Source organism: Mustela erminea, chromosome 9, assembly GCF_009829155.1.
Source record: "Mustela erminea isolate mMusErm1 chromosome 9, mMusErm1.Pri, whole genome shotgun sequence".
NCBI lineage: Eukaryota > Metazoa > Chordata > Mammalia > Carnivora > Mustelidae > Mustela > Mustela erminea.
This window is the reverse complement of record NC_045622.1, coordinates 52,186,863-52,200,649: the sequence shown is the minus strand read 5'-3', so window position 1 is coordinate 52,200,649 and position 13,787 is coordinate 52,186,863. Positions and strand designations below refer to the sequence as shown.

The window sequence follows — 13,787 nt, the reverse complement described above, 5'->3', positions numbered from 1 at the left end:
CTTCTCCCTCCCCCTCTGTCTGCTGTTATCTCTCTGACAAATAAGTAAGTAAAATCTTAAAAAAATAATTAAAAAAAATTAAAAAGAACAAATGCCACGTGTGAATAGTGTTTGCATTTTTATTTGAAGCAATCAAATATAAAAAAATATTTTGGAAATGAGAGAAATTAGAATACAAACTAGTTGTTAGAGTACATTAAGGAAATCTAGTTTAATCTGATGTGGTTACATGTTTTTTTTTAAGTCCCTAACTGAACTGTTTTGGGAAATATATTATACTTTAAAAAATTAAGGAAAGGGCGGGGCGCCTGAGTGGCTCAGTGGGTTAAGCCGCTGCCTTCAGCTCAGGTCATGATCTCAGGGTCCTGGGATCGAGCCCCGCGTCGGGCTCTCTGCTCAGCAGGGAGCCTGCTTCCTCCTCTCTCTGTGCCTGCCTCTCTGCCTGCTTGTCATCTCTTTCTGTCAAATAAATAAATAAAATCTTTAAAAAAAAAAAAAAATTAAGGAAAGGGCATCTGCATGGCTCAGTCAGTTAAGTGGCTGCCTTCAGCTCAGGTCATGATCCCAGGGTCCTGGGACCAAGCCCCACGTTGGGCTCCCTGCTCAGTGGAGAATCTGCTTCTCCCTCACCCTCTGCCTGCCACTCTGCCTACTTGTGCTCTCTCTCTCTCTCTTTCTCTCTGTCAAATAATATTAAAATCTTCAAAAAAAACCAAAAAACAAAAAACTTAAGGAAAACAAACAGAGGGAGCAAATCTGTCAAGATATCTGTTATGTGTTAAATCCTAGAAATGGGTGTTTGGGAGATCATTATAGTATTGTTCTGACTTGTCTAGGCTTAAAAATTCTCATACTAAAGTTTAAAACTTTGATTCACCCATGATTCAAATATTTGGAAATTTGTCTTCCCTTCTACTTCAGATCTTACTTACACAAACTGAAAAATAAACACATCTTGTGACTTTCATTTGTTTAAACTATTTCCTGCATTTAATCAGTCACAAACTGATGTTTTGTCTAACCCAGTAAAATACATGGAGAAATGAAATGCCACTACACAAAGGAAAAAAAAAAAGTTAAAAAAAGAGGGCTATCGCAATTAGATATAAGGGCCTTGAATTAGGGCAGAAAGAGAAGGATGACAGGATGGTATTTCAGAGACAAAGCTGGTTACAGAGGGTCACAGCTCAAGTCCTCCTTTGTATGCCCACCACACTTGACATAACACAGGCAACAATACCCCAGCAGTATGTTCGCATCTCTCTCCATATACACTCTATGGATACCTTCTATATCTACACAGAGATGCAGCAAACTTCTAAGAAAAGGATTTGGATCTTTTTTTATCTCTGTATCTACAGTGCCCGGCATGTGGAAGACCCTCAGTAAAAGACTGCTGAATGAACACCTTCTTATTTATCTTGTGATACTAAGCTATTTTGTACACACGATATAATTCTTACACACACTCCCAACAGGTCCTCAAGACCGTCTTACCTTGTAATAATGTTCCAAGAGAATCCTGACTACTCCCTCCACGCTTTCTGCTTCAACAGGCTTCCTGGCAAACTGGAGTAGGTACTGCAAAGCATCTGCTGGGGAGGTTGCTTTACACAGATCTATGTGGAGTGCTGCAGATTTACTTGGTTTTGTCAATCGGAGTTTCTTGGTTGCAATTTCCTCCTGTTGTTGCTGCAAAGGAGCAGGCAAAGATAACACATGAAAACAAAGGGTCTGCAATTTTCACTTTGCCTCACTCCCTTATACCAAATAATGTACTTTTTTAAGGGAAAAGCAGTATTATGAACTGGGAAAAGGACACTGGATTGGAGACAGGCTGAGTCGCCATTTTGCCTTTCACTAGCTCCTACCACTGTGGCCTCGTCATTTCATTCCTCCAAGTCTCAATTTCTTTCTCTGTAAAGTAGGTCTACTAACATGTTGTTCTATCTCTCAGAACTGTTTTAGCTTTAGGGTTAAAAGGACACACAAAGGATCTGCTCCATTCTTTACTTAAAAGAAATCTCAAGTTTATAAATATGTTCAGACTGTGCTGAGGCATGCACCAGGCTCATCTTCCTTGGTGGGAAAACTGGAACTGATGGGAACTATCTCCAGCTCACACTGAGTAAGTCTTCTCCTTACTCCAGATAACTACCCAAACCATTCTCCCTTTATTAAAAGAATGGTAGTATAAAAAAATTAATACAGTCAAATAGCTCACAAACTGTAGCCACTTAACAAATGTTTATTGAATGGTTATTTAGTGTTAGGACTTATCTCTAAGTTCCAGTTCTGCTATTCTAAGTAAGTCATAATTCTTACTTTCATCATCTGTAAGATGGGAGTTATGACACTACTACCAGTCTTTCTCAACTAAGGATCCTCATCTGAAGTACAGGACACGCACAATTATTTGAGTAAGTCATAATTCTTACTTTCATCATCTGTAAGATGGGAGTTATGACACTACTACCAGTCTTTCTCAACTAAGGATCCTCATCTGAAGTACAGGACACGCACAATTATTTGAGTAACTCTTTTCTCAATTCTCCCAAGGATGGTGCATAACTAGAAGCTTTCTAGATGCACTTGTTATGTATAATGGTGCCCAAAAAGTTCATGTAAAAGGGAACCTGTCCCTCCAAAGCTTAAGTCAGGCCCTGTGAGTAGGTAGAGAGAGCATAATAAATAAGACAAATGTTTTAATCAAGAATTTTCCTTAACATCAGATGCATCATTTTGATATCCTGAGTAACCACCTCTTTACAAATTTACCTTTCTATAGAGAAAAGATTAGGGTTATTCTAGTCAGGAACAAAGTAGGGCATGATATAAAGGGACTGAGAATTTTGAAGTTAGAGAATTTGGGTTCAATAACCACTTACGCGTGAGAGGAGGCCAGTCCTTCTTCCATAAAAGAGAATAAAATACCTATATCATACGGATGTTTGAGAAGTCTAAAGTACAATGTCTTTGTGTGAGCATACATATAATAATAAGCACTAATATAATATCATCACTCTAAGGTAATGATTCATGCAGAATGAAGTGAAGAAATGAGCTCTTTTCTTAAAATCCTTACCCACTCAAATCCTATTCTACACCATTCAGCCTTCTGTGTTACTTGGGCTCCAATCAGGTCAAAACCTGAGAAAGATTTCTTTCCATATAGAATATGTAAGGGGGAAGACAAACCACTATCTGCTATCAGTCAGCCATCAATAACATTTTAGTGAGCCAGGACCTATGATCATCATCCATGGGTGACAGAGTAGTTAGATATGAGCTGGGGGCAAGGGTAGTGATAAACAGGTGACACATGAGAAGCCTGAGGACACAACATCCTGACTCTGTGGCTCTTAACATCTTGGCAAGGCTTCCAAAACCCTGGAGCTGACAGACCAAGAGCCACAGGTGTAGAACATGCAGCCCTCCTTTTCAACCTCTGCCCCAGGGTTTCATTATAATATACTTACATTGTGGTTTCAAATCCACCCCTACACCCCACCCCCACCCCTGCCGACTCCTATGGGGAAAGATGGCCAGGACAGTTCCGGCAAGAACCTGGTAGAGCCAAAAACTCATTCTCCCAACTGGTAGAAAGAGTCCCTTAGATGACTGGAAACAACCTCAGTAAGAGACCACCATAGCTATGACCCATAATCTATGCAAACACAAAAAGACACCCCTAGTTCCAATGCGGTAGCCACTCTGAGCCTGCACACTCTCCATTCTTGAGAGTGTAATATCCTTAATAAACTGTTTGTGCTTGCTACACTCTTTCTGACTGTCTTTATTTGAGCCTGGATCCTCACATAAATCTTTGTGGGAAATCCAAGAACTCAGACCTCCATTCATACAACTCAAGAGTCTCCTACACATAACAAAAGACACAGAGATGAACCGGGCATTATTTCTGTCCTTAAGGAGTCCAGACTGGTAGAGAGATACGTATACTGTGTGAAATTATTTAAGAAAAAACTCACAAAAACTAAGTACGGAGGATACAAGGGGAGGCTGGAAGGGGGGAACAGTGTCACTTTACAATTAGGGGGAAAACTGTGGATTCTAGACCCTAACAGAAAAATCAACAAGAAAGAATCATCAATTACAGGCCCCAACACAGAAAGATGTACATTGCATCTCCTACAACAAATTAGCCACTCTTGGGGCTCCTGGGTGGCTCAGTGGGTTAAAGCCTCTGCCTTCAGCTCAGGTCATGATCCCAGGGTCTTGGGATTGAGTCCCACATCAGGCTCTCTGCTCAGCAGGGAGCCTGCTTCTCCATCTCTCTCTGCCTGCCTCTCTGCCTACTTGTGATCTGTCAAATAAATAAAATCTTTTTTTTTTTTTTTTAATTTATTTGAGAGAGAGACAGGGAGAGAGAGCATGAGTGAGGAGAAGGGCAGAGAGAGAAGCAGACTCCCCATGGAGCTGGGAGCCCGATGCGGGACTCGATCCCGGGACTCCGAGATCATGACCTGAGCCGAAGGCAGTTGTCCAACCAACTGAGCCACCCAGGCGTCCCAATAAAATCTTTTTTTAAAAAGTATTAAAAAAAAAAAAAAAAGAAATTAGCCACTCCTGCAACTCAGCCAGTGAGAAACTCTCATCATCCTAGACTTTCCCTTCAAAACTCCCACCTTCTTCTCCATAAAATAAGGGTCCTCTTTTTTGTTTGTTGGACTTGCCTGTGGTTTTGCCATGGCTTGCATGTCCTCAATTGCACATTCTGTTATTCCCAAATAATTACATTTTGGCTGGTAAAAGAACTATTTTTAAGGTTAAAAACTGATAACACTGAGTGGTAAGTACAAATAGATGAGTACAAACAGAGTACTAGCCATGGAAGCAGAGGAGGAAGGGATGAAACTATTGCTTAAGTTTTAGATGGGTCCTGAAACAAAAATGGGAAAGCAAAAATAAAGGGAAAAATGACATGCACTCCATGTGAAAGAGAAAACAGGTCCAAGAGTCTGGAGAGGTGTAAACACATGGCATGCTAGACCAAGGGTGAGTATTCCTGGGTAGTGGGAACAGAAGAACTATGGGAAAAAAGGAAATAAAAATTGTGAATGTACAGAATGCCATCGAACTACACAATTAAAAATGTTTAAAATGGGGGCACATGGGTGGGTCAGTCAGTTAAGCATCCAACTCTTTTAATTTTGGCCCAGGTCATGATTTCAGGGTGGTGAGATCAAGCCCTGCATTGGGCTCTATGCTGAGCATGGGGCCTTGCGCAAAGAGTCTCTCTTCCCCCTCCCTCTGCCCTCCCTCACTCTTGAGCCAAAAAAAAAAAAAAAAAAGTTTAAAATGGTAATATATGTATTTTACCACAATTATGAAAAAGAAAAATAAAAGTGAGCTGGGGAAACAGGCCCAGAAATTTCCAGAAAGCAAATCACGGAAGGAGCAGCTCTGTGAAATGTGAAAAACTTTCCTGAGGGGGCTCTGGTTAGCTCAGTTGGTGCAACAGGCAACTCTTGATTTCTGGGTTGTGAGCCTGAACCCCATGTTGGGTATAGAGATCATTTAAAAATTTAAAAATTTTAAAAAGAAAAACCTTCCTGAATGTTGACTCATTCCAAAAGTTCAAGAAAACGAATTTCACATAAAATGAAGCAACAAAAAAGTGCCAAGTTTAAATCTCAAAGTTATATTTAAGGGGGAAAAAAAAAGCAATCTTCCCTACAGTCAGTGGAATATGCTATAAAAATGTGTCCACAAAACAGAAATGATAAGTAATAAGATAAGTGAAAACTTGTCAATACAATAATCTCTCTGTATTATAATCACCGGTATGCTTTTCTGTCTCTCCCACTAGGCTGTGAGCTCCTAAAGGACAAGGACCCTAAAGTGTATTGGACTTTGTAGCTCAACACCTTTCACTATACCTAATACATAGTAACCACTCAACAAACTCTTGCTTAAGGGATGAATGAAATACCTAAGAAGTTTCCTGCTGGATGGTCTAAATCCTGCTACACTAGACGTCTGAGGACCTAGGGGTACTCTAGGGATCTAAGGATGCTTTTGACCTACTAGAATCAATTGGGGGCTTGTCAGAAATGCAAATTATTGCCTCCACCTCTCCCACCCCACTGAGTATAATCTACATTATACCAAGATCGCCAGGTGATTTGCATAAAAAGTCTAAGAAGCGACACAGGAGATAACTTGGGATCAACCTCTATTTTATAAAGAAACATCTATGAGGAGACACATGGAGAGTCACTGCTCTAACAGGGGCTCGGACCACCTGTCCTTAACTCCAAAGGAGGGAAATAACTGCTCTCCTTCCTACGTAAGCTGTTCCACAAATGGAAACTTCTGCCCCTATACAGCCTGGAACCCTCACCTGCTTTAGCTGGGTCTTGAGGATTTCTACAGACTCTACCTCCAACCCCTTAGAGTTCTGCATACAACCAATGTGTCCCCGGGCGCTTTTGGGTGGGGGGGGAACAGGAGGTGGGAGGAGCTCCACCAGAATTTGACTCTGAATCCTCCCATCCCTCCAGAAGCTTTTGAGCCACATCTGTAGAACTTAGTGCTAACGTAACCAGAATAAACTGAGATAACGGATAAGACATCTTCATACATTGTAAAGAGCTTTCTATTCTAATAACTTTATTAAGTGTCAGACTGCACATATTAAAAATGACAACAGCAGCTGCAAACGAACACGCCCACTTAAGTGTAGTTTCGGAGAGCCTATCAAAGTAGTCGGCACTCAACCCAGGTTTGCGGCGCCTGTTTTGGCAAAGTGTCTGGAGCGTGGATAACCTTCCCCTCCCCGAACTAGTCCTAGGACCCTTCCTTCCATCAATTACCTGAACCACTTTAGTGAATTCCTCGTACACCCGCTTCTTTAGGTGCGCCGCCATGACTGCCCGCGTACCCTCTCAGCTTCCGTACTCGACCAGGGAGGCGGTGGGGGAGGAATCCGGAAAACTTGCCCGGGCCTGAGGAACTCGCCACTATCCCACAAGGCAGTGGAGTTCCGAGAAAGAGAGGCCGCTTCCTGCTGCTCCACTGCCCTTGACGCGGTGCAGCAGAATTTGTCCTCCTACGCCTTGTGCGTCGGCGGAACGAAAATGAGGGCGCAGAGCGAGGGGGCGGGGCCTCTAGCAGGAGGTGACTGGACTGAAGAAGCAGATGAGCCAATGGCAGCCTTCGGGGGTTCGCTGGTGGACTCAGAGTGGTCGGGAGCCTAGCATCGGAGCTGAGCGAAGGGAGGGCAAAGGTCAGAGGTGGGACGAGCCAGAGCTAGAGGCAAAACCCGGAGCAGCGGGAGGCGTTTCGGAGGAGAGACGAGCGGGAGCGGGGCCGCCGGCATTTTCGTCGTCTTTGGCTGTTCCCCTTTGCTGCTTGTAGCGTTTTTGAGCTCTCTGTAAGGTTTAGCTGTGTGACACCCCTCGCCTGCCATGGGATTCTTTTTCCTGCTGTCTCATTCCAGTTGTTTGAAATCCATTTATTTTTAAGGAATCAGCCCTCCCTCACCCGCACCCCCATAGCTACGGGAGAGAGGAAAGAGCCCTGAGGTCAAGGGTCAGGCACCCAACTTTCAGACTTTGATTGGCACTTAATGAACAGAGTGCCTCCGCCAGCTGACCTGACTGAGGTGTGGTGACATTGGAAGGGAATGATGGAGAAACATTTGGCAGACGGAAGTGGGTTAGTCGTGTTGGTGAAACCCGCGGTCGGGTTTTTACTTCATGAAGCTTTAGCTGTTCATTGTTAAGGTCTTTCAGAAGCGCAGACGCGGGATACCGTGGCAGGTGCAGAACACCTCAACACCCAGAAAAACGGTCTTCACCCTAAAGCCCTACAGTGTAACTGGGAAGAGAGACGCCCAAACATAATCAGAGCTCAAGTGTCCTTGGATAACAGGAATGCGAGTCACAGAACTACTGACTTCCTCAGGATTGGGGGGTGGGGGTGCAGAATAATGACCCCAAAATGTGCCATTTTGGTGTGGGGAGTATTTATAGCTGAAGACAGTCGGGGCACAACAGGCTCAGAAGAGCTGTTCACCTTCCGCGTAACTTCCTGAAAGAATTTAGAGGGCCTGTTGCCTGAGAACGCTAATACCAAAGGTAATGTTTTATCAACACCTAATCTGGAGTCCGGCAAACGTTCGTTCACCAAACATTTGCTCTTACCTTTCTGTGAATTGTCTTTCTCCACTTTCGGAAGAGGCACACCTCTTCCTCTTTTCCCGAGCTCAGGGTGGCGTAGAAGCCTCAAGTGCCTGTCTTTGGGCCTCATGACTTCGGGGCTCCTGTACCTAATGAAATGGTTTTTGTTTTTTTTTTCCCCCTCTTGTTCTGTCTTCTAATTATTAGACCAGCCAGAGAGACTAGAAGGGAAGAAAAGTTTTCCATCCCTGCAGTGCCTCATAGAAGTATTGAAGAAACGATTTTTGCTCTAGCTTTAAAAATAGTGATTTTTGGGGCGCCTGGGTGGCTCAAGTGGGTTAAAGCCGCTGCCTTCAACTCAGGTCATGATCTCACCGTCTTGGGATCGAGCCACGCATTGGGCTCCCTTCTCACTGGGGAGCCTGCTTCCTCCTCTCTCTTTGCCTGCCTCTCTGCCTATTTGTGATCTGTCAAATAAATAAAGTCTTTTTTAAAAAAGCTCGGGTCGTGATCTCAGGGTCCTGGGATCGAGTTCCGCGTCGGGCTCTCTGCTCAGCGGGGAGCCTGCTTCCTTCTCTCTCTCTCTGCCTGCCTCTCAGTGTACCTGTGATTTCTCTCTGTCAAATAAATAAATAAAATCTTTTAAAAAAAAAAGATTTTAAAAAAAATAGTGATTTTTAAAAATACATATTTTGAGAGAGAGCTAGAGTTGGGGCAGGGGGGTAACTGGAGGAGGGCCAGAGGAAGAGGGAGAGAATCCCAAGCACTCTCCATGTCAGACACCTGGCTTGATCTCAAGACTCTGAGATCATGACCTGAACAGAAATCAAGTCCCCTGGGGCGCCTGGGTGGCTCAGTGGATTAAGGCCTTTGTCTTCAGCTCAGGTCATGATCCCAGATCGAGCCCCGCATCGGGCTCTCTGCTCAGTGAGGAGCCTGCTTCCTCCTTTCTCCTCTCTCTCCGCCTGCCTCTCTGCCTACTTGTGATCTCTGTCTGTCAAATAAATAAATAAAATCTTAAAAAAAAAAAAGAAAGAAATCAAGTCCCATGCTCAACAGACTGATCCACCCCAGTGCCCCCCAAATAGTGAGTTTTCCAGAAAGAAAGAAAGTCATCCCAGATCACAGAGACTACCACATGTACAAATGTGTCAGGTGAAATAAAAAGCACTTAGAAACTGTGCCTTTAGTAAATATTAGCAGCTACTATCATTACCATATTCTATCAAATCTAAGCTGCAATTGTGAAACAAACCATTATTTTATGTGACATATATAAAAATTAAGAAAACAGTTAAGAAATTAGAATTGGGGCACCTGGGTGGCTCAGTGGGTTAAAGCCTCTGCTCAGGTCATGATTCAGGATTCTGGGATCGAGCCCCAAATCGGGCTCTCTGCTCAGTGGGGAGCCTGCTTCTCCCCCTCTCTCTGTTTGCCTCTCTTCCTACTTGTGATCTCTCTCTCTGTCAAATAAATTAAAAATCTTTAAAAATTAAAAAAAAAACTCACTTTAAAAAAAAGAAATTAGGAGAATTGAGAAATTAAGAATTAAGAAAAAAAACCCCTAAAATTAAAACCAGTGGTTTCTTATTGCTTAGATTTGTTATGTATATTTACTGAAGGAGCTCTTTTAAACTGACTTACACATATTTATATCCTTTGTCATACACGGCTGTATTTCCCTGCCTCTCTGTGCACATTAAAACTTTTCATTTCAATGCTAATTACAGGGTAATCTCTTCGAAGAGTCATTAAATGGCAATCAAAGACAACAGATGTAGAGCTCAAAGGAAGTGATGGTGACATGAACTGCTATGACCCAGTCTACACATGAACAGTTGGCCAACAGCAATCTTAAGATGTATCCTGATTTCAGAGATGTTGAATGTGCATCTAAGCATCAATTATAAAAAGTACTAATATAGTTATTGTTACATATGGCTGCAGGGAGGAGTTTGGTACACTTAGAAAATGAAAGAAAATTCATGGGGCGCCTGGGTCGCTCAGTTGGTTAAGCACCTGCCTTTGGCTTAGGTTGTGATCGCAGGGTCCTGGGATCTTGCCCCAAGTTGGGCTCCTGCTAAGTGGGGAGTCTGCTTGCCCCTCTCCCTCAGCCCCCCTCACCCTGTCTGTGCTATCCCACACATGGTCTCTCTCAAATTTTTAAAAATGAAAGAAAATTCAGTTTATATTGAAAGTAAACTGCATACAGGGAGAAACTAGGGCTGGACCGGTATACAAACAAGAGTATTCTGCGTTCTTTAATGTTCAAATAAAAAGCTGTCTTAATTGGATTGGTGATATTTTCATTTGACCTTCATTATTGCACTTGGAGATAGAATGAAGCACCCCAGTGAATCCCTTGAGCTTCAAACAGAGTCTTCCTTGTCCCAATTGTATAGCAGCAACCCAATTAGAAATTGGGGTTACTCACTCAGACTGGTATAATAACCCCTTCTCTGCCTGTTGGCTCAGCAAAAAGAGCTCCAAATGACCAGGGGTCAGTCTCATTAGTGCTATAATGTAATGGAACAAAGACAGTGTTCTTAGTGGAACTGTCCCTCCCTTGGGGACTAAATACTCCAAACCCTCTGAACACAAGAACTCATAAGTGAATTATTAGGTGTAAAAGTGACAAGAACCAGTCTTACCTCTTCTCCCTAGTCCCCAGACCTCTGTAGTCTAACTGTGGGAACAATGGTGCTATATTTTACCTATTGCCATAAGGTATATACCACAGATCTGTAAAACAGCACCCAGGGGGCGCCAGGGTGGCTCAGTGGGTTAAAGCCTCTGCCTTGACTTAGGTCCGGCTTAGGATCAAGCCCCGCTTCGGGTTCTCTGCTCGGCAGGGAGCCTGCTTCCTGTGTCTCTCTTCCTGCCTCTCTGCCTACTTTTGATCTCTGTCTGTCAAATTAATAAATAAAATCTTTAAGAAAAAAAAAACAAAAAACAGCACCCCAGACTCACAATATGTTGTCTTTTGGCTAGCCCCGTGAGTCTGCAAAAGGCCATACACCGTTTTTATCATAGCAGCAACCTCTGGCTGTTGGGGTACCTCGCAAGACCAAGCAAGAGTTTCTTCACTATAATTCTTTCATCACAAAATAAGCTCCGTAGGGTGCGCCTGGGTGGCTTAGTCAGTTAAGCTTCTGACTCGGTTTTGGTTCAGGTCATGATCTCAGGGTCATGAGATTAAGGCCCAGGTGGGACTCCACACTCAGAATGGAGTGTGCTTCAGGATTCTCTCCCTCTGCCCCTTCCCCATTTGCACGCTCATAGGCACGCTCTCTCTCTTAAATAAATAAATAATTTTATAAAAATAATCCCCTTAGGGGCGCCTGGGTGGCTCAGTGGGTTAAGCCACTGCCTTTGGCTCAGGTCATGATCTCAGGGTCCTGGGATCGAGCTCTGCATGGGGCTCTCAGCTCCCTGCTGAGCAGAGAGCCTGCTTCCTCCTCTCTCTCTCTGCCTGCCTCTCTGCCTACTTGTGATCTCTGTCTGTCAAATAAATAAATAAAATCTAAAAAAATATAATCTCCTTAGTCCAAAGCAATGTATGAAATACCATGAAAATACACAAGGTATCCATAGCAGAGCTGAGGAAAACACTGCAGTTAGGTGTATTAGTCAGGGCTCTCCAGGGAAATAGAAGCATAGAAGATAGGTAGGTCGATAGGTAGATAGATATTAAACTCCTATAACAGACCAAGTGGCTTATAAACAGCAGAAATTTATTTCTCACAGTTCTGGAGGCTGGGAAGTCCAAGATCAAGGTGCAGAGAGATTTACTGTCAGGCGGAAGCTCACTTCCCAGTTCGTAGACCGCTGTCTTCTCACTGAGTCCTCACATGACCCAAGAGGCAAGGGAGCTTTCTAGGGTCTCTTATAAGACACTAATCCCATTCATTAGGATTCTACCTCATGACCTAGTTACCTCGCAAAGGCCCCACCTTTGTATTAACATGACTTTGAGGGTTAGGATTTCAACTTGTGAATTTGGGGCAGGGTCAGGGGTGGTGGTGAAGACTCACAAATCCAGTCTATAGCAGTAGGAAAAGCAAATATGAATCTGGAATATCTATCAATTCCTGTGGGATAAATCACTGCTTCTTCCCTTATGGAAAGGATCCAGTGTGTGGTAGAATGATTGCAAAATTGGCCTGATGCTCCCCCTCTCTGTATGTATGCCTCTTGAAATGCAACTTTGAAGCTGCTTCCATTAAGAGATGGAATTTGTGTCTCCATCCTTTGAATTGGGCTGGTTTCATGACTAGCCAATAGAAAATGGCAGAAGGGACAGCATGACAGTTTTCTATCTAGGCCTCAGGTCCATCTACATACACATTCTCCAGACATTTTGTTTGATTTTGGAACCCTACCATTGCCATGAGAATCATTCCAACCTATACTGCTGGATATTGCGTGACCAGATGAAACAAACCAAGTGACCAAGCTGAGGTCATCTTAAACCAGCCCACCCCAGCTGATCCACCATCTGACCACAGATGCATGAGGGAGCCCAACCAAGACCATAAGAATTGCCCAATCTGTGGTTTTGTGAGAAATAATTAATGATTATAGCCTTAAGGCATTAAGTTTGGAAATCAGAAAGTTGTCATGTGGTCAAACAGTCCCTAAGATGTAGATTTGCAATACTGGTCTCTGCTAGATTCAGCTGGTAAGAAGACAAGCCCAAATCGATTTAGATAGCTTATTGTTCACAGCATAGCAAGGCAGCATGAACCTCGTGTTTCCATTGGTTCCCTTTGCACCCCAAGCACCATGGAGGTGATGCAGGTGAACACAATGCACACAATAGGTCTGTAACACAGATGAAGAACACCGAGTTTAGGAAACCATCAATCTCAAAAGGGGAATGCTAGCAAACCCGTCCTCTGGAGAGAGACGTTATTATACTGGTCAGGAAACAAGTCTGCCTTCCAGCCCAGTGGACATTTTTTTTTAACAAAGATTTTATTTATTTGAGAGACAGAGAGCGAGTACTAGAGCAGGGGGACAGGGAGAAACAGACTCCCTGCTGAGCAGGGAGCTGGACACGACACAGGGCTCAATGCCAGGACCCTGAGATCATGACCTGGGCCGAAGGCAGATGCTTAACTGACCAGCCATTTCGGCATCCCAGTAGGGGCTGTTTTTTTAATCATTCTGAAATAGCTCCAGGATTGAAGGGTGATGTCAGCTTTATTATTTTTTTAAGATTTTATTTATTTATTTTGACAGAGAGAGATCACAAGTAGGCAGAGAGCCAGGAAGAGAGAGAGAGGGAAGCAGGTTCCCCACTGAGCAGAGAGCCTGATGCGGAGCTCGATCCCAGGACCCTGAGATCACGACCTGAGCTGAAGGCAGAGACTTAACCCACTGAGCCACACATGCGCCCCTCAGCTTTATTATCTTTATGACTATTATTTATTTACATTTTTCTAAGTGAGGAAATCTCCTCCCTACCTCTAAGCAGATTTGCGAACATCCTCAAAGTTGTCAATGCCATTTGCTTAGAAATGTCAGCGTTACTCCCAATGGTTTCTTACAGAGTAGCACAGCTAACTGATTTGCAGTGCCATCAACCTATCACTAAGAAGTGTCTAGTTCCACACCACCCCTCTCCCCATCCTGCAGATA

At 43.5% G+C, this 13,787-nt stretch overlaps 1 protein-coding gene across 2 annotated transcripts in view; it reads right to left on the bottom strand.

The window, feature by feature from the left end:
* Positions 1 to 7,094, bottom strand: part of INTS4 (integrator complex subunit 4) — a 113,948-nt gene extending 106,854 nt beyond the window's left edge. The window contains exons 1-2 of one of the 2 annotated variants that reach the window (XM_032358043.1): positions 6,837 to 7,094; positions 1,498 to 1,692 (exon numbers count right to left, since the gene is read on the bottom strand). In XM_032358043.1, coding sequence (XP_032213934.1) covers positions 1,498 to 1,692; positions 6,837 to 6,890 — 249 coding nt within the window. In that variant the 5' untranslated portion in view covers positions 6,891 to 7,094. The remainder of the gene's footprint in view (positions 1 to 1,497; positions 1,693 to 6,836) is intronic. The other variant, XM_032358045.1, reaches the window with a different exon arrangement.
* Between the last annotated feature and the right edge of the window lie 6,693 nt (positions 7,095 to 13,787).